At 41.5% G+C, this 21,405-nt stretch overlaps 1 protein-coding gene across 1 annotated transcript; it reads left to right on the forward strand.

Annotated features, from left to right (window-relative positions):
* The first annotated feature begins 284 nt into the window (after positions 1-284).
* On the forward strand, positions 285-13,652 carry LOC131249427 (protein NETWORKED 1D-like). Its single transcript, XM_058250219.1, has 5 exons — positions 285-430; positions 969-1,041; positions 1,680-1,959; positions 6,935-11,577; positions 12,147-13,652. Exons 3-5 carry the CDS (start codon positions 1,857-1,859, stop codon positions 13,368-13,370), a joined length of 5,970 nt encoding a protein of 1,989 aa, XP_058106202.1. The 5' UTR covers positions 285-430; positions 969-1,041; positions 1,680-1,856; the 3' UTR covers positions 13,371-13,652.
* Positions 13,653-21,405: the final 7,753 nt, after the last annotated feature.

Consider the following 21,405-nt stretch of genomic DNA (forward strand, 5'->3'; position numbering starts at 1 on the left):
AGTACATGTGGCCCACCCTCCATGGTCAGAAGTCAGAACCCCTCATCCAGCAGTTTTTAACCGTTGGATGAGGGAGAGGGTCTCCGCAATGGCCATAGAATGAAACATCTAGACCATCCGCTTGGAAGAATCTTTCCCTCCTTGATCCATCATCATCATCCATAGTAACGAGGCCCACCAAATGAATGGTTCTCTCGTACGATGATAGGGACAGAGGACTGCAATTTCGTGTGTTCCCGCGGACTACTAAGCTGATCTTCTCTTTTCAAAATTTCCTCTTCTTTTTCCTTTTTCCTTTTCTCGCTTGCACAGAATCAAACACAAAAAAGAAAGAGAGAGAGAGAGAGAGAGATGGGGTGAAAGGGTAGAGAAAGCAGCTGTGGATGTTGCATTACAGCTGCTGATCAAACCCCTCTTTCAGTTCGTTCTGGTAACTTCTTCTCCTTCTTCCACAGATTTTCTCCTTTTTTTTGTTCTTTTTTTATTGGGAGATTGTATTTGATATTTTTAGGACTTTTGATGATTTGGGTCTCAAGGATTTTTGGATTTCTTCATCTGGGTTCCCATGTTCTTGGATCTCCTTTATTGGGTTTTGGATGTGAGTGCTTTTGATCAGGTAGATTTGATGCTTTTGTGAGTTTTCTGAAATTTGTATTTTTTTTCTTCATCTGAGTTCCTTCTTCTTGAAAGATTTGTATTTTTCTGAAAGAGTTTTGGATTTCTTCGTCTGGGTTCCTTGTTCTTGAATCTCCCATATCTCCTATATTGGTTTTTGGATGCTGCGAATTATCTGAAATTTGTATTTTCTTTTCTTTTTTTGGGTTGGGTTTTGTATGATCATCGAATCTGATGCCTTGCGTGTAGAGAATATTTTCATTTTAAAAAAAAATGTTTGGATGCTGTTTGTTGTTTTTTCTTGGATGTCGGCTCTTTTGACCTTGAATTTGGATGTGGGTGCTGTTGATCAGGTAGTTTTAATGCGTTGGGAGTAAGGATTTTGGATATATTGCTTGGTTTTTGGATGCTGGTTCCGTCGATCAGGTAGTTCTGATGCTATATAAGCATTTTTTGGAATCTGATTATCTTGGTTTTTGAGGGGTGATATGTGGTTGATTAGGCAGCCTGGAGCTGATCTATGATCTATTTATTCGGGAGGAATTATAGGGTCATCATCAGTGTGGGTGTAGTTTGTTGATGGACAGGATGGCGTACATGCAGGGTCCATGTGTTAGTGATCCAAACCGCTGATCTGATGGATCTCACTTTAGATGGGTGGTCCCCTAGAGGCCTCCCAGATTGGAAGATCTCAACCTTCAATTTTTTTTTTCTTTTGAATATTGGCAGTTGCTGCTCTCTCTCTCTCTCTCTCTCTCTCTCTCTCTCTCTCTCTCGGGTGTCTTGCTGTTAATTGTCTATTTGCAAGCTCTAACCTATCAAAGGGTTGAGATCCTCAAATCTAGAAGTTCTTTTGGGGAATCACCCATCAACGATGAGGCCCACCAGATTCATGGTTTTTGGATTACCGAACCATGGGCCTGACATGTACAGGATCATGCACATCAATAATCTATCTGTTGACAAGCAAGATCCGATATTCCTCTTTTCTTTTCTTTTTTTAAATTTTTTAATTTTTTAATTTTTTTTTTGATGTTATGTGTTGGTACATCTGGAAATTGTAGGTGCGGAGATTAAAAGAGTAGAAGAGTTCTTTTTTAGCATTGAATTGGTGGATTGGAAGTCGTTTGGCTCTGGTTCTGGCTTGGACCTATTTACCTGGTTTTTATATTGGTACACAAGGATCGGGCTTTTTTCACAATCAGAGCAGATAGTGTTTTGTTGCTGTTGCCGTTGGAGAAATGGCAGCATTGTCACATCCTGAATCGAGACGGCTGTATTCATGGTGGTGGGACAGCCATATCAGCCCAAAGAATTCGAAATGGCTTCAAGAAAATCTTACAGGTATACAAATTTTGATACCATGTTCAAGAAATTAAGGCCTGTTTGGATCTTTTTACATGCTTTTTTCCCTGAAGTTCTAAGTGGCAAATTTCAATGTATTATGCATGTTCGTGTGTGAGTACGTGCGGACTGAGAGAGGGAAGGAGAGATGTTCCTGCCAACTTGTCACTTGTGTAGAATATCCAAGCTATGCGCATGCACGTGTGTGTGTGGGGATGGTTGGAGTGGAGAAAGGAGGGAAGGAGAGATGTTCTTGTCAATGTGTCATGCGTGTAGAATGTGCAATCTATTTAAAAGGTGGGACACCATAAAGGAGGGAGGAAGGAAGATGTTCCCGCCATCTTCACTTGTGTAGAGCATCCATGTGATGCAAAAGGTAGAACTCACTGTAAAGATCACCTGGGGTAAAAATCTGACCAATCAACCAATCATTTCCATTCTTACCCAGCTGATGTTTATGGTGCAGACCACCTTTTCCCTGCTCAGATTTTCTTCACAAATGACACGTTGGTGGGAAGGAAGGCATCATATCTGAATAATTCTCATATGTGTGTGCACGCTTGCACAGATTATCATCATTATCGCCATAGTTTTTTTTCCAGCTGCATTTGTTATCTGAGTACTTGAGCCCTTAGATCGCCCATAGAAAACATGGGTATTTGTGGGCCCAACTTGAGCTTAATCAGCCTACACATAATATACAATGGCAGAATTCAGTTTCAGAGTATGCTGTTCTTCAAGCAGCCATGAACATGAATGTTACTTCTCTTCTCTTTATGAATCTGGTGTTAGCATCGATCTGGTCTTTTGGTAGGTTTGTGTATTTGCAGCTGGTGGGGGCTTCTCTGAGGATCATGTCTACCTGGTGTTTGGACTGGCAAGGAAAATAGAAACTGCATCGAGCAGGTTTCCTTTTTCCCAACTTTTCAAACACAAATCATTATTGGCCCCAAACAAATTGAACAATGATTTGCAGGGAGCACACTGGGTGTGCCAAACAGGTCCTTATTGTTTATGCAGACATTAGGCTGGTGTCCTGTCTTCCAGCAGTTCCCAGTGTGGTAGCAGCAACAAAGATTGAGAGGTGGTCTCATAGTTTTTCAAGTTGTGAGCTAAATATCACATGGCATTGATTGTTGTGCTCCTTTTGGAATCCGTCATTCTTATTACACTAATCCATGCTTGCATTGAACTCTATTTAAAAAATTTAGGCTTCATCTTGTTGGTGGAGAATGGAGTTTGATGCTTCTCATCATCTAATTATCTTCTCTCTCTCTCTCTCTCTCTCTCTCTCTCTCTCTCTCTCTCTCTCTCTCTTTTGCCTTGTTTTTCTTTAATTAAATAGCTTGGCGAAGTCCACACTTGTGCAATAAAGCTCGTGTACATACCACACATGTGCCATCATGGCACAAAAGGTCTGAGCTCCAGTCCATCTATCAGAACAGCACCGCTATATTGATGCCCTAGCCCAGGAATCAGGTTGATCCACTGGTCAGTTGGACCACAGTTTGCAAAACAAATGTATGGCTCTGACAAACTGGGCTGATATTTCCTAACCCATCAACCTGTTTCCAATATTGGGCCCCATGTGCCGATTTGACCAGATTTTATTTTTGGCAAAACATGTAGAAGGCTGGACTGGCCTGATGGATGGAATAGACCTCTCATGTATGTTCCATGCTGGCACGTGTGGCGTGTACACGAGCTTTATTGCACACGCATGTGCGCTTAGCAAAGCTCTTTATTGAAAGTTACCATTCTCGAAAATCATGTTTGTGGAAAATGGAGTTTTAGTTATGAATGAAAACATAAATTGTTGCTGATAGTACTGATTTTCGTAAAACTGATACCAAAGGCATCAAAAGTTGCACCTGGGAAAGCCATTTACTGGAAGTCCACCATTTCTTTTGCCCATCGGACCTGCACTTCATCATGGAATCACTACCATTTTCTTGATTAGTCCTTATCATTTATGTCCATAGCTGGAAAGTGTACAGCTCTGCGGTATGGTCTAGAAAGTCAAGGCTAGGAAGTTTGAAAGTACAGCAACATGCATCAAACTAAAAGGGAACCCCTGGATGCAATTCGGCCAGGCAAATGGCCTACAATTATTATCTTTCAAAAAAAATCGCCTAGAATTATTGCGGGGGAGTTACTTTGTGTAATGCTCTGCTGCCTATGATGCATCAAGCGCAGAGACATGGTAAATGTGGCATATGTTAAGCCAAATTAAATGGACTACATTGGAACCCACTGTATTCTGAAAGTTACAGCACAATAATGAGATTGACTGAACAATACTGGCCTCTGATATGTGGACACTTGTTTGTGGAAATAGGACTGTTGTTTCAATAAGTACTTGGTTTTGTTCCAAGGTTAACTTCAGGCGTATCTAAATCTTGGAATTTGGATAAGAGAAAATCAAGGAGCTGATTATATGGTTTTTGATGTATTCAAGAAGTGAATTTCCAAGTTGGGCATTATGAGAAAGCTAACTTCATAATTACATGGTTATGGTCTTCGACGGTTTCTAATTTAAATAGAACTGAAAGGAGAGGAAACTAGAGAAAGCAACGGCCTTAAAGGTAACTAGGCAATTATGGAAAATGATGCCTAGTGAATCCAATAGAATACATGCTAGGATTGATAGAAAACAATACGGACATGCATGAGCACATGCAAGTTCTCCAAGCCAAAGTTTAAAATCTCAAACTCTAACTACCCATTGTTCAATATTACAATCGATAGACAACAATATCCACATCATGTTCAAGCAATTTCAATGATGGTTCTGACTTCTGATTATTGAATGAACACAGTTCTTATTATAGATTATCGGAATCTCCCCTTCTAAATACTATTCTGATAGACTTTCCTATCATACACTAAATCGAGTCACAGAAGCTTGATTTGGTTATTAACTTGCTGCAAAGATTGATTTAAAGAAAACCCACTGTACTGATATAATTATTTTAGATGTTTAATGATGATTAACTATTCGTGTGCGAACTCTCAGAAAGGAAACATGAATGTGTGTCTGAAACCATCAGTCTCAAGGTGTTTCTTGAACTTATTATTTTGAAGAACTTTGCTAAGCACATACATGCTACATATGTGCCAGCATGGCACCTAGGTGCAATATCCAGTTCATCCATCGGGTTGGTCCAACCTTTTATCTGTTTTCCCAAAAATATATCTGGTCCACTCAGCATGTAGCCCCCAATATTGGAAACAGGTGGGTGGGTTAGGAAACATCAGCTAAGTTTCAGCACTGTACATTTGTTTTGCTAATCGTGGCCCATCTGATGAGAGATCAACCTGATTCCTGGTCTGGAATCAATGTGATGGTGCTGTTTTGATGGATGAATTTGATCTCGGACCTATCGTGCCATGCCGCCACATGCGTGCGGTGTACTTGAGCTTTATTGCATGCTCATGTGCGCTTAGCAAAGTTCTGTTTCAAAATATCAATCTAAAAGGGGGGGGGGGGGGGGGGAAAGAGACGAAATAATTCGGATGAGATCTAATCTAACCAGTAAGTGTCGTATTGGTGTAATTCCTTGAGCTAAGCCCTTGGTCCCTGTAATTACATAAACTGTTGCAAATTGACACTATACTGTCATTGATCGTCCTCCCGCGCAAACATAGAATAAACTGAAACAGGCATTGAAATTGAGTAGATTATACTGCAGATTACACTGATTTACATTTAAAAAAAAAAAAAAAAACCAAAACGCATCAAGTGGTTTTACGGGCCACATGCATGCACCAGTGATCGTGTAAGCAGGATAGTAAAAAAGAAAAGGAAAAAAAAAAAAAAAAAACAAAGGTAAAATTCAAGAATTAACTAGAGCTGAGGAATTCCCAGTGATGAAGAAACTGCTCCTCTTCTACTCCTTTGTTGTTTGGTAGCATCCTACAATATATGGCATTCCTTCCTTTCTGAGTTTGATAGATCCTGTTCCAGTCTGTCTCTATTGAGGAGGAATTCATCGGTTGGAAAGGATTTTCCCTATTTTGTGGGAAGCGGAAGTGTGGAAGGTAGTGCCATATGCAATATGTTGGGAAATTTGGAAAAAAAAAAAAGGAACAACAGAAGGTTTAAGGACACTTAAGACTTCTGTCTTTGCTTTGCTGGATAAGATTTTAAGGGATTCATCCTGGAATGGGCCATTCCATCTTCGGATTTTGTGGAAAGAGTGGTGTTGATGCTAAGGGTAAAGCCCCCTTTTTTGTTTGCCTCTGGTTAAATAGTTCATTTAACCTGGTGGATTGGGCGGGATTTGTTTGTTGCCAGTCTTTTTCTTCTTCTTCTTCCTTTCCTTTTGCTGGTCCCTGCAAGTCTTGTTCCCGCTATGCGGTTCTTTACCAATGAAATTTCCAGTTATCGGTTCCAAAAAAAAAAAAGTTTGTTGATTTTGTCAACAGTGCATTCCTTTCATTCACTTAAACCAGATTTCATATTTAGAAAAGCGATTTTATTCAAACAGATTTTCTTTGATTTGATGGTTTTGTTAAAGAATTTTCATGTGAAGGTCGTAGACAGCTTTTACATTGTGATCAAATTATAAGGCCCTTTTCTTGTGCATTAGCACTGAAGCTAATACTTATGTGCTGGCACCCATCTGAAAGCAGAATGATCTTGCTGGCACCCATCTGAAAGCTCCTCATTCGTGCAAAAATGTCACAAATGTGCAAGATGTGGGCCATTCATCAGATAAAAAAACCAGGCCTGTGTGCTGGTCAAGTAGGACACACATGTATGGAAAAAATGGATGGTTATAAATGGATAGCCCAACAGACTACATTCCATATGCATGTGTGGCCAACCTGGGAAGTGTGGATTGGGCTGGTATGGCCAATTGCAGAAAGGCAACTTTTGGCACATGTCAGGCACTTTCAGAGAGATGTCTGCAAGTACCTGTCAGTTTTGAATGTTGGATGGTATGATTCACTAACCAGTTCACCTGGACAGATATGGATATGAAGGTGAAAACAATGATCAAGCTTATAGAAGAAGACGCAGATTCCTTTGCAAGGAGGGCAGAGATGTACTACAAGAAACGTCCAGAGCTTATGAAACTGGTTGAGGAGTTCTATCGGGCATACCGTGCTTTGGCAGAAAGGTATGATCATGCAACTGGAGAGCTCCGGCAGGCACATCGAACCATGGCGGAAGCATTCCCCAACCAGATCCCATTTGCTCTCACTGACGATTCTCCCTCGGGCTCTTCTGCGACGGAGGCAGAACCGCGGACACCCGAAACACCGCACCCCATACGTACACTTTTTTATTCTGATCATGACGACTTGCAAAAGGATGCTTTAGGGCTTTCATCGCATCACCATGTTATCAAAAGGAATGGAGCATGCACCGACGACAGTGAGGCTGTTGCAAGGAAAAAAGGGTTGAAACAGCTCAATGATTTGCTTTCGCCGGCAGAGGGGGTGGACCATGTAAAGCTAGGGGAAGGGCGGGTGAGGAAAGGCTTGAATTTTCGAGAAGAGGAGAGGCAAAGTTCTGAGAATAAGACACATGATGCATCTCGAGACCTCCAAAAACACGGTGTGGAAGATAGAGAGGAGGCTGGTGGTAAAACAAGAGGTCTGCGAGATGAAATTTCTAGATTATCGGCCGAGAAAGGGAATCTTGAGAAGAGGGTCATGTCAGAGTCCGAACGTGCTGGCAAAGCTGAAGCTGAGGTTGAGAGCCGAAGGAAAGCCCTGTCCACATTGAAAGCGGAAAAGGAAGCCGCCTTGCATCAGTACCAGCAGTGCTTGGAAAGGGTGTCGAGTCTGGAGGCTGAAATTTCTTGTGGAAAAGAAGATCTTTACAGACTTAATGGTGAGATTTCTAAATTCTTGGCCGAGAAAGAGAATCTCGAGAAGAGGGTTATGTCAGAATTTGAACGTGCTAGTAAAGCTGAAGCTGAGGTTGCAAGTCGACAGGAAGCCTTGTCAGCGTTGCAAGCTGAAAAGGAAGCCGTCTTGCATCAATACCTGCAGTGCTTGGAAAGAGTGTCAAACCTGGAGGCTGAAATTTTTCATGGGCAAGAAGATCTCAATCGGCTTAACAGTGAGATTTCTAAATTATCAGTTGAGAAGCAGGATCTTGAGAAGAGGGTCATGTCAGAATCCCAACGTGCTGGTAAAGCTGAAGCTGAGGTTGACAGCCGACAGAAAGACCTCTTTGCATTACAAGCTGAAAAGGAAGCTGCTCTACATCAATACCAGCAATGCATGGAAAGGTTGTCTATCTTGGAGGCTGAAGTTTCTCGATGGCAAGAAGGTTTCAACAAACTTAATGGTGAGATCTCTAGATTGTCAATCGAGAACCAGAATCTCGAGACGAGGGTCATGTCAGAATCCGAACGTGCTGGTAAAGCTGAAGCTGAGATTGAGAGCCTACGGAAAGCCCTATCTGCATTACAAGCTGAAAAGGAAGCCACCCTACATCAATACCTGCAGTGCTTGGAAAGGGTGTCTAACTTGGAGGCGGAAATTTCTCGTGGGCAAGAAGATGTTGACAGGCTTAATGGTGAGGTTTCTAAATTATCTACCAAGAACCAGATTCTTGAGACAAGGGTCATTTCGGAGTCCGAACGAGCTGGTAAAGCTGAAGTCGAGATCGAGAGCCTACAGAAAACAGTATCTGCATTACAAGCTGAAAAGGAGGCGACCCTACATCAATACCAGCAATGCTTGGAGAGGGTGTCTAACCTGGAGGCTGAAATTTTCCATCGGCAAGAAGAAGCCAACAAGCTTAACAGCAAGCTACAAATGGTGGCAGCAGCATTAAATGGTGCTGAAGAACGCTCTCTTCTGTTGGAGAAAACAAACGAATCTCTACAGTCGGAGGTGGGGGCTTTGATGCAGAAGGCAATGATGCAGCAACAAGAACTCGCAAGTAAGAGCGAGGAGTTGGAGAAGCTCAGCATCTGCATTCAAGATGAGCGCCTGCATTTGATGCAGGCTGAAGCAGCACTCCAGTCTCTGCAGGATTTGCATTTGCAATCTCAAGAAGAGCAGAGGGTTTTGGCATCGGAACTTCAACATGGGGTTCAGATGTTGAAGGACATGGAGTTCATGAAACAGGGCTTGGAGGATGAAGTCCAGCGGATCAAAGAAGAAAACCACGGCTTAAATGAACAGAACCTTTCGTCTGCTTTGTCGATAAAGAATCTGCAAGATGATATCTTTAGCTTGAAGGAGGCGAATGGGAAGCTTGAGGAGGAAGTCGGGCTCCGCACCGACCAAAGAAATGCACTTCAGCAAGAGATTTACTGTTTGAAAGAAGAAATAAATGATTTGGGCAGGAGACACCGAGACGTGATAGTGCAAGTTGAGTCAGTGGGTTTGAATGCGGAGTGTCTCCAATCATCCGTGAAGGACTTGCGGGATGAGAACTCAAGCCTGAAAGAGACCCGAAAGAGAAGTGAAGATGAGAAATTAGTTCTTTTGAAGAAGTTGGAAGAGATGGAAAAGCTTAAAGAAAAGAATGTGGTTTTGGAGATCTCCCTTTCAGATGTGAGTGCGGAGTTAGAAGGGTCGAGAGAGAAGTTAAAGGCATTGGAAGAATCCCTCCAGTCTCTTCAGGGAGAGAAGTCCGCCCTCATCGCTGAGAAGTACACGCTTGTCTCTCTGGTTGAAAGCCTCACGGAGAATGTGGAGAACCTTGAGGAGAAGAATACTTTCTTGGAGAATTCTCTGTCCGAGGCAAATGCCGAACTCGAAGGGTCGAGAGATAAGTCAAAGAGCTTAGAAGAATCCTGCCGGTCTCTCCAGGATGAAATATCCGGGCATCTCGCTGAAAGGGGCTGTCTGGTCTCTCAAGTAGAAATCATCAGGCAGTGTCTGGAAGAGCTTGAGAAAAGGCATGCAGATTTAGAAGACGAGCGGTTGGGCCTCGAGAAGGAGAGAGAATTGGTACGCTGTCGCATCACTGAGCTACAAGCATCCTTGGATCTTGAAAAGCAAGAACATGCATGTTATATCCAGTCAAGCAAGGCTCAGCTGGCTGCATTGGAAGACCAGATATGGCTCCTGCAGGAAGAATCCCAGGGGAGGGAGAAAGAGCTCGAAGAGGAACAGGTTAACGTCATGAATGCTCAGTTTGAGATATTTGTCTTGCAGAGTTGTATCAATGATGCAAAGGAAAGGCAGTTGGCTCTTTTGATGGAATGTCGGGAGCTCATCGAGGCTTCCGAGCATGCGGAGAAACAGATTTTGGAGCTGAAGCAGGAAAATCATCTGCAGGAGGAAAAAGTGAAGTCCTTAGAAGAGAACGATGAAAAGCAGAGAACAGGGTTTCATCAGGTTTTAAAATCACTTGATATTGATGCAGATGGTGGATTACCGTATGCATATCTCGCCCTCATTCTAGAAAAGATTAAAGGCATGCGGAATTCCATTTTGGATGCCGAGGACGACAGGCTACAGTTGCTTTTTGAGAAAGCTGTTTTTATAACTCTTCTGGAGGAACTAAGACTAGCAGCATCAGATCTGAGGTCAGAAAAGTATGCTCTCGAGCAGGAGTCTGAAATCAGGAACAAGGAGCTGGTGATGCTGCAAGCTGAAAAGTATCAACTCCTGGAGATGAATGAAGGGTTGAGGCAGGAGGTGGAGGCAGGCCGCAGAAGGGTTGAGCTATTACAGGGCGAGATGGAGATGATGTGTGGACAGTTGTCAGATTCTCAAGAGGCTTACCAGACATCACAGAATGAGAATTGCAAGCTGCTCGAAGAAAACCGATCGTTGGTGAAGGAATTATGTGATCTTAGGGCAGAAAACAACATGCTGGAAGCAGAAAACAATGGTATCCTTAGAGAAGCGATGATTCTGGGCAATCTTTCATTGGTTTTTGAGGGCATTAGTGCTGAGAAGGCCATGGAATTAGAAGTGCTTAATGATGATCTGGACCATCTTCGTGGGGTTAATTATGATCTTCAGAAGTTTAGAGTAATGGCAGAAATGTTACAAGCGGAAAATTCACGTCTCAAGAAGTCAGTTGAAGATCTGGAAGAGATCAGGAACCATTCGTTGGTTTTAGAGGATGAACTGATCACAGTCAGAAATGTCAGTGAACAGTTGACTCATCAACTTGTAGTTGGAAAAGAAGTTTTGAGTCAGAAGGAAGCGAAGCTGTCACAAGCTGATCTGAAGCTTGAAGCTATACAGAGTGAGAACTCAGAACTACGAAAGGAAATTGCAGAAATTCAAACCAGAGAAGAGAATTTGAATTCTGAACTGACTGGAAAAATTAAGGAGGTTGGACTTTGGGAGACTGAGGCTGCTGCACTGTACAATGATCTTCAAATCTCCACCATCCATGCATCAGTGTTAGAAGGGAAGGCCCGCGAGCTGATTGGATCATGTGAGAGCCTTGAAGAGAGTGGCACACTTCAGAGAGAAATGTTCAATGATGAAAGGGTCTTGAAAAATGCAGATATTGAGGAGCTGAAGGAAAAGATAAGTGTGTTGGAAACAGAAAATGGAGGAATTAGAGCAGAACTGACAGCTTATCTGCCTCTCGTCTTATGCTTGAAAGATACCATATCATCTCTAGAAGACCACGCCCGTTCATTGAGGAGCCATGCCACAGACAGTCAGGAAATGCAGGTATTCTTTTCTGTCAGTAATTGTAAACTATGATACCACTATAAGTTTACGGTGGTATGGCCATATAGGGCAGATGTGGGGTCCAGTGATTTGTTCACAGAATCCAACCATCCATAAGATGTGTCACCTCAGAAAACCTCCAGACCCCAAAACTTAGACTGATCCAAAACACTGATGGGCCATAGCACAGGGAACATATCGAGAGGGAATGTGGACACTCCCTCACAGTTTTTTTCCTTTGCAGTGGCCCACATTAGTTTTGGATCGCGCCGAGTTTTGGGTGATAGGGGTTTTTGGACGTGATGCATCTGATAGATGGGTTGGATGGTGAAAATACATCGCGTGGAACCCACATCTGTCTGGTACCACCATAAGTTTATGGTTGTATTGGTACTCTACTCTGGAGCAGGCAACAACAAATGAGTTGAGAAATGATGGCTATTCATTTGTGAACAAGAGAAATTATTATTATTTTAAATGATGCCTGTTCGTTTCTGAACAAGAGATTCTCAAATGAGTTGAGAAACAGGAATACAGGAAACTGACACATTCCATGCATGTGTTCCCAGGATGCTGCGACCGTGAGTCATCAGCATGGAAAGGGTGGCCAGGATCTGATTGAAGCTCATGATGCTGTGGTGCCAGCTGGGATTGTTGAGTTGCAGAATTTGCAGAAAAAGGTTCATGCGGTTGAGAAGGCAATGATGGAAATGGAGAGGCGCTCAATGTTGGAAAGCTCAGTTGCAAATGCCAGATTTGAGGCTTCGATGAAAGAGATAGAAGAGTTAAAATCGAAAAATGGTTCGGTGCAGGACATTGAGACAAGCAAGGTTGTCGTTATTGAACTCGAAGAGGAGGACGCGGGGCCCAATAATGATGTTGAGCTGCAGAAAAATGAAGAGGAAATTTCCAAAACGAAGAATGGGGTCATGATGAAAGATATTCAGCTTGACCATGTTTCAGATTCTTTATCCTATGAAAATGGCAGCATTTGTTCGTACGGAAGTGGTCGGAGAGGGAATGCTGAGGCAGATGATCAGATGCTTGAATTATGGGAAACAGCCGAACAGGGAAATAGCCGGGGGCCAATGGCAAACAAAACAAAAAAGCCAACATCTACAGCAACGAAGGACGTGATAGAGTATCATCAGATCGAGGCAGTGGAGGAACAGAAGAGCGAATACCCGTCTTCTGAATTACAGGCCGAGAAAGAACTAGGGGTCGACAAGCTAGAGGTGCCCAAGAAAATCACGGAGCCACAGCAGGAACGGAATAGGAGGATCCTAGAGAGGCTCGCTTCTGATGCTCAGCGGCTAACAAATCTTCAAACAAGCATACAAGAACTGAAAAGGAAGACCGAGAACCCCGACAAGAGCAAGCAGCTGGCAGGCGTTGAATACGAAGATGTAAAGGCGCAGTTAAAAGAAGTTGAGCAATCCATCTCACAGTTGGTTGACATTAACAGCAAATGGACGAAGAAAACTGAAGATGGTTCCACATCTTTAGACAGCAAGTCCGAGGAGTCCCAAGAAACGGGGAATGTTGGGAGTAGGCAACTTTCTGTGCGGGCACGGAGATGGTCTGAAAAGATTGGAAGGTTAGAGTTGGAGGTGCAAAGGATCCAGTTTGTCTTGGTCAAACTTGAGGATGAATGCGAAAGCAAAGGAGCCAAAGCCATCGAGCGAAGAACAAGAGTTCTACTGAGAGACTATCTCTATGGAGGGAGAACAAAACATGGGCGGAAGAAGCGTCCTTTCTGTGCATGTATGAGACCTTCAACAAGGGAGGACTGACTTCTGGACTGGACCCAATTTGGTAATATGAGAAAAGCCAGTGGAGCTAAAGCTGCTAGTTCGGCGGCATGAGAATGCGGAGGTAAGATCATTCAGGCATCACAACTGGTACACTTATGAATTCGACAACTTATCTTTTCGTTCTCTACACCTTGTTTTCGATATGGTGTCTTACTTGAGACATTGCTATATTAGCTGGAATTCTTCTTTAGTTTTAGAGGATATGTAAATTTCAGGCTTGCTCTAATTAAAGTAGCTGGTCACATCCCATGAGCTTGTTTACTTGGGTTTCTCCATAGGATTTTCTGGATCTTGGTGGGGAAATTTCATTTTTTAAAAACTTTTTTATTTTTTACACACTCACAACCCATACACACCCACGTACTCAGACCACACCGTGGGATTTCACCCCAATGGGTACTTGAACCCATGACCACGTGTTGAAACTCTTGTGAGTCTACCAGCGACACCGAGGCATGAGTGAGGACCCAAGTGGGGAAATTTCATTTGTTCATGAGTCTCCCATTGTGATTTGGAGGGGCTGAAATACTGGATATTAACAGCTCTGCCATATGGGTTCTGAGATTTGTACTGTTTTTCAGGAAGTGTAAGAAAATGTTTGTGATTTCATATGATATTCAGATCCACTTGAAAATACTCTGATAATATGAGAACCTGATGTTCCCTTTTTTTCTTCTTCTTTTTTTTTCCGCATGTGTTGTGGTTCTTGCATTTTAAATAGGCTGCTGTACTTTAGATGTTTATGTGCATGTTTGTGTCTATGCTATGGATAACTGGAGCAGCTTTTGGACATTTTAGCGTTAGCAGCTTGTCTCGTAGGTTGAAATACTCTGAATATTCAAATAACATACGAAGACATTTTAAAAGAACATAAGGGTATTTTGGGAATAGAAAATGTAGCTGGATTTGCATTAGGCCAATTACTTATTATAAGCTTGCTTTTTCAAAACCTTCCATAAAGGAGCCTGCATCACATCTCTCTTTGCACAAAAAGGCATATTAGAGAGCTAGGTTGCACTGCGATTAACTATTTGGCATCTCTGTTGCATCAGCTTAAGCTTATGTAAGGATAATCTTTCTAAAGCTTGAGAAAAAAAAAAAGAAAAAAAAAAGTGGTAAATGGGTTGCCTACTATTGAAATTCTTCCTTCTTTTCTATCTCTGCTTTTAACAGTTTTTCAGGCTTGGGCTCATGCCTAATAATATCAGGTTGGCAGTGACCAGATGTTGGCAAGGTTAATGGGACTTTAAAAGACTATAGCCCTACTTTGAAATCAGGGGTTTGATTTCAGGCCTATGATACCACCCCTCCCCTCAGACACAATATATGGGCCTTTGTAGAAATTCATGCCTGTCGCTCGAATCTGAGCCATATGAGCTGGGCCAGAAACCTGCTCAGATGCTCTCATTAGCGCATCTGTGAATTTGTTCGGTTGACCACTGTTTTTGGATTTTCTTACATAATATATGACCCTTCTACCCCATGATATAGTTAGTGCATTCTCCTACAAGACATATGGGGTCCATGTTTGATTGTGGGCCGTTGCTTTCCTTTATTCTCCACTCTCTATTATTGGTTGGCTACCGATAAAATAGGTAGGATCTTCCAGTCTTGGGGTGGCAATTTCAATCTTCAGGTGGGGCCCATTAAAGCGATGGTCTGGATCGTCGAAACATGGCCCCCGTCCTCCACTCTCTTTTTTGTTTGTTTGTTTGTCCTGGGGAGAGAGTGCTTCTGATAAATTAAGATAATTATTGAGATAAGAAATATGCTTCGGTGCTCTCAGAGCGCCAATTGATTATATGGTGCTACTAGTTGCATCGGTCCACTTGGACAGCCCAATCGGTCGATCTGAACCGTTTATTCAGTCCGGGACACTAGCACCATCCAATGATCCAATCCATCCAAGATTTTGACCTTCATTTCTGTAGCCGTCCCTTTTCCAAGCCATGGATGGAATGGTCGTGATTGCCTAACAAAAGTGATTCGTTATAACCATAAGCAATCCATTATAGGCCGGGCCCTAACAAATGGATGGATCAAATTGTTGATTGGACCAATTTTTTAATTTTTTTTAATTTTTTATTTGTAAACAATCTTGACCGTCTATCTTAAAGGTCAATAATAAAATGGTAAATGTTTATCAGATTGGTGGGATTTTTACATTCCTTGTACGTAATGAAGAGCCTAGATGGATGGATTGGACTTTTATAGCGTCCCAATGCAACTCGAGTGCGATTAGAAAACTGGAGAATTTTCCAATAATAGCGAGGGCCTGTTTGGATGCCTTTAGATCACATCACCTGTCTGGTATGTCCATTGTATCTAGTCTAATCTTCTTTCATTACAAGGCTAAAAATAATAGCAATCAATCGGTTCCACATATTCGTGATTTGACATATCCTTAATGAAAAATCATGTCAATCAAGAGTTTCAACACTGAGACCAGGGATCTATTGCCCATGTGATGTGGTGTGAGTGGGTGTGCGTGTGTTAATTTTTTTTTTTTTAATAAAATAAAAATAAAAATCACCAGCCTCTAACTGGACGATTTGGATCCCATCCAATCAAGAGTATAATTTTACAAGCCAGCTCGCCTATGAAGAGCCTACCGGACGGTTCAGACAGCTGATATTGGATGGCAACGATTTCAAATGCAACTATGTACATGGTAAGGTTGTTTCAACAAGAAACTAATGCATTCGATTTGAGATAATTATTTTACTCAATAATAACAAAGAAAGAATGAAGAGAACAATCACAATATTTTATTTATTCTGAATTCGTTTACATCCTTTATTTCATTTGATTCCAAAGTAAAGTATGTATATGATGCAATACAAATATCAAATCTTTTAATATTAACTTCTGCAGCATTTCAGATAGCATCATGATCTTCAGTATGGAGATATCGTCGTTGTGCTGGAATAATATTCATCTTGATTAATTTCATGCTTCTGAGAAAATACTTTGATTTTTAAACCCAGATTAAGGTCTCTTTCGATCCCTTCAAGATGAATAATCAACACTTGAGCCGACTGTCCACACAGTGGACTCATTGTGCGCACGACACTTATTGTACGGATCATGGGTTGTGCGCCCTATCCTTATTGTGCGCCCCACTGGTTGTGCGCCACCGCATTGGTTGTGCGCCCCACTAGTTGTGCGCTGTACAATGGATACTTCCAGTACCTGAATTCTTCTAAAGCTTGGATCTCTCTACTACTCTGGTATTGCTTGAATCAATGAACTATGGGGGTAGTGGGGTATTTATAGGCCTTCACACGTGTGAGCCCTCCACAAAACCGGTTGTGCACTAACACCCTTTTTGTGCCGCACAACACAACTTCTGTTTGTGCACTGCACAATGATACTTATGTTGTGCATCGCACAACAATACTTCTGAGGCAACTTCCGTTGTGCGCCGTGCAACGCAATTTCCAAGGTAGCTTCTGTTGTGCGCTGCACAACCAAACTTCTACAGCTGCTCCCGTTGTGCACCGCACAACCAAATGTTGTAGCTTTTATGTCTTCTCCAGAATTTCTCCTATCTTCTTCTGATTGATTTTTATACCTCAACAGATGTCCCCTTGATCCTTATTTTTTATTTTCTTTCTTCAAGATGAAATGGAGGATCAATCGAATTTTTTTCTTCATTTCAATCTTTGCGCACAACCACTGCTCGTTGTGCGGTCGGGTCCGCACAACAGACCTGAATCCAAAACATTATATAAGCTGGACTCATATTCATTTCTCTCATTCGGAATCTCCATCCGAACTCTAATGCGCGCCAACCCTGTTCCGCACAACGTGTTCCTGCGCACAATACTTTCCAGCGCACAATAGATTTTTGCGCACAACGCCTTCAGCGCGCAACACTTACCTGCGCACAACAGAGTTGCTTCTTGCCTGGAAATTTTTCTAAGTACCCGAACTTTGCTAAATTTTCTTCTTATATTTGCTCTGATAGCCTTCATCCCTTGAGCATGAAATATTTGAAAAGCTCGTCTTCAAGAAAGAAGCAATATGCATCTTCTTCAGGATCTGGACAAGTTTTCCAACATACTTGGAATTATGTAGAGATAAATGAGGAAAACTTAGAACTTCATAACCCTTCTGATAACAAAACAACCGTCATTCCTATCCATCTGCGGCGTTACTGGTCAATCTTACACAGTGAACCATTTGATCGATGAAATATCCTTGTTTCCGTGGATAATTGGATCTTAAATGAACCAAGAATTCTGACAGGATATCTGAAAGAGAATGGACCCCGCCAAAGAGCTGGTAGGATTCATAAAATGAGATTTTTACGTCCATACTATGATCCTCAACAACCTTTCCCTGCCCATTATTTCGAAACTGCTCGGCAACTCTTCTTTTCTGAAAGATTACCCTAGAATACAGAAAAAATCCTAACAATAGGTCTTCTGTCTCTTCTCAATTTCTACAGTGCTTGGGCTCGAGCCGTCGCTCGAAAACACAACGTCATTCTGGAGTAGATTAAACTCTTCGATGCAATTATAGCTACGTCAGAACATTTGCACGCGAATGCGGCTATCTTTAGAGGCTTTCTCAATCATTGGTCTTTAATTACTAACTCATTCCATCTTCCCTCGGGTGAAATGAGTATTACCTTATGAGATCTTCTTTGCATAGTAGGTCTTCCCATCATGGGTAATATTTTTGATGCATATATACCTTTTAATGGAGAATTCGTTCTAGCTTCTGCAAAGGACAACAAATTTGGGATTTCAAAGACCACGCTTGAACTTTTCAACGCGCTGGCCAATTTTCCTCAACCTGATCACATTACATCTCTGGAATGGCTAGCTCATTTTTCTCAAAAGCTACAGTACACTTTCTTCTTCCTGCCCTCTATTTCCAAAATTTCGATCTTGTATGGTCTTGCTTTAATAATTGTATCTTTGCCTTGACAGATTTGCAGGCCATAACCATCAAAAACTCAAGACCATTCGCAAGAACATTAAGAATACCACTGAATATAGTTCTTCCTACGAACTAGCCGCTTTTCTAGCTTACTGATTAAGCTTGGTAATATTTCTAGATTCTGAACCGACAGATAGCATCAGGCCATCTCTCTTTGTAGTCGCGGGTGCAATGGCGAAATGTCAAAAATATTTGCTAGCTCCTCCGGTTCTGTGCTCCTTGTATCGCGCTTTTAGAGATGTCGTCTCTGGTTCTAAAGATTCTTCCTCTGAATCTTTTCCTGTTTGTGCTCCGTGACACTTCTTCATAGGCTGGCTAGGAGTGTACTTCCCCTGTACATTTGCTGAGTCTAGAAGAGCATATTCGAACCCTGATCGTCTTCCTCTTCAACATTTTCAACTAAGAAAGATGATTGAAAAGTCGAATGGTTGGGTCACTAGAAAGATAGAAAGCAATGATCCTATCGACTTTCATCAATTTTCATTTATTAGCTCTCCCGAAGACATAACAGTTATTGATGATGATTCCATCTCATTTGGCAAACATTCATTTCTTATCTCCATCAAGTCTAGTACTCTTCCTTTAAGGGAAGGTAGTGTATTCTGGCATGAACCGTACTATCCAAGTAGATTTGCTCGCCAGTTTGGATTTGATCAAACTGTACCGGAGACTTGTGATATCGTCACTAGGGCAATGAGAAGTTACGGCATCGGGTCATATAACTAGGCTTTGATATGGAAGCAGCTTTTGAATGTTCATAACAGATCGCATTTTATAATTCCTGGCTATAATTATCCACTTAGCACCTCTTATTGCTGGATGCGGTGGTGGGTTCATCAGTATTACTTAGTGGTCAATTGTTACCCAATAGATCATGCTATATGAATTCTTCCTTCTCACCTAAAAGATTATCAGAAAGACCAACGCATTGGCTACTTTGAAGAAACCGATCGTGCCCCCTCTCCAGGCCAACTTTGCATAAAAATTTCTTCTGCAAATAATATTTCTAAAACAAGGCCTGTTGATACTCTTGAGGGATGGATAACCTTTAGTACTCCTTTGAGGAATACACATGAATATCCTCCAGAGAATGATGATTCTTTGCAATTCTATTCTCCTCCGCCCTTGCAGATATTATGAGATAACTTTCCTTTACTATCAGAAAGGCGAGAAACAAAAAGGCATCATCATCCTCTCCAGAAAGATAAACATATTATAATTAAAGATTCGTCTTCTTTAGAAAGATAAACATATCATCATTGAAGGCCCATAATTGATCTTGGAGCATTTAGACTTTAGAGTAAAAAGTAACAAACATTTTGATCAAACTTGATATTGTTGTAATCTAAACCTATTTCAGAAGAATTGTATTTTGTATGTTTGTTTAATCTAAACATGAGATTTTTCATGATTTATTTCATCATATCAGGCAACTGCACAATTGAGCATATTTTAAATAGAACAATCGAACATATGCATTCACAATATTAATGTATTTTGTAGCATTTTGATGCTACGCATAGTTTAAACTCGAGCTAGTATACTTTTGACTGGACATGTCACACGACTTGACTTGACTAGACTTTACTAGACTTAACTAGACTTGACTGGACTTTTTCACACAGTTTTTAAGCTCATGAGTAGTGGAGCTAGCACAATTTTTTAGACTCATGTTGGAGTCGGGTCTTACACGAATGGTCATTGTAACTCTTATGAGTTCGTTGGACTTATCGCGGCCGGGGAGTTTACAAACCGCGATCCATCAGAGGGGCTCAGTGAAGCTACCGGGGCCGTGAACTCGGTGGGATTTACGCACAGGGTTGGATGCGGTAACTTTCTAGAGTTCATAGGGCACGCAAGACTACCTTAGGGTACTAAATCCAAGGTCGTCAGTCCATCAATGAGGAGGATAAAAACTCATCCTCATAAGTTACTACTGAAATCAAACCAGGGATCTGGGAGGTCTTACGCATGGTTGGCCTATTTATGGACGAACCAAAGAGCGCACACTGCAGCCCGCTTTTTCTTCGCCTGTAAGGTCGGACCTATTCATGGGAGGGCATTTTCTCTCACCTTCCCCTATAACACTGTCGGAAGCTATACATGCGGCATTGGTCTCACGCGTGACTGGTCGTTGTGGACTTTTTAGTCGATTAGGGCTTTTAGTCGTTGGCTCCATCCGCTACCCACATGGGTGCATGTGATGGCCTATACGGGTTTTTTTTAAGGATCACTGGCTTCTCACTGCTGCCTGCATAATTATATATATTGCCGATAATGGTAGGTCTTATGCGTAGTTGCCCATATAGTCTTGGCTATGCCGTAAATGATAAACCGCTATTACTAATGATTTATTTATATATGGTTAACCGTATAAGCTTGTTCTACTGCCATGAATGATGAATCAATAATTGATATATCGTCATTGCTGATAATGTTTTGATAATGTTCATAGTGCATCAGCTTGGCGATGATAACAATTTCGATAGGATGACTCTTGTGTCAGCGATTAATGACGACAAAGACAATTGCTAATTTGGCAATAATCATTGGTGCTTGACAATAATTGATGATAATATCATTTTTGATGTACTTGATTTTGACATGCTTGATATGCTTGAGAATTTTCTTTTACTTGAGAATTCGTTTTTTTATTCATTTATACGGAGAAGAATACATGGCTTTGCCTTTTAAAGTTATTTAATGTTTCTACTTATCTTACCCCCTTTTGATTAGGAAGTATTGTGCTGATAATCTTCGTAATTAAAAATCACAATGACCCTCAGAGATAATACATCTTGATGCTGCGAATTTTGACAAATATATTGATGCCTCATCATCGCATACGAATTATCTGAGATTAGAATTGTCCCCAGTTTCGAATCAATCAGGCTTGTGTACTCTTATTTCCCCTCTTATATCGTACACTTTTCTTATGATTATTTCGCTACTATCAATCATTTTCTGTAATATATTCTTTAGATTGAAGCAATTCTCAGTTCGATGTCCGAGGAAACGATGATAATAATAATAGTCACTTTCACTTATTTTCTTTATCTCCTTT

The sequence above is a fragment of the Magnolia sinica genome, chromosome 6 (genome assembly GCF_029962835.1).
Source record: "Magnolia sinica isolate HGM2019 chromosome 6, MsV1, whole genome shotgun sequence".
Taxonomy (NCBI): domain Eukaryota; kingdom Viridiplantae; phylum Streptophyta; class Magnoliopsida; order Magnoliales; family Magnoliaceae; genus Magnolia; species Magnolia sinica.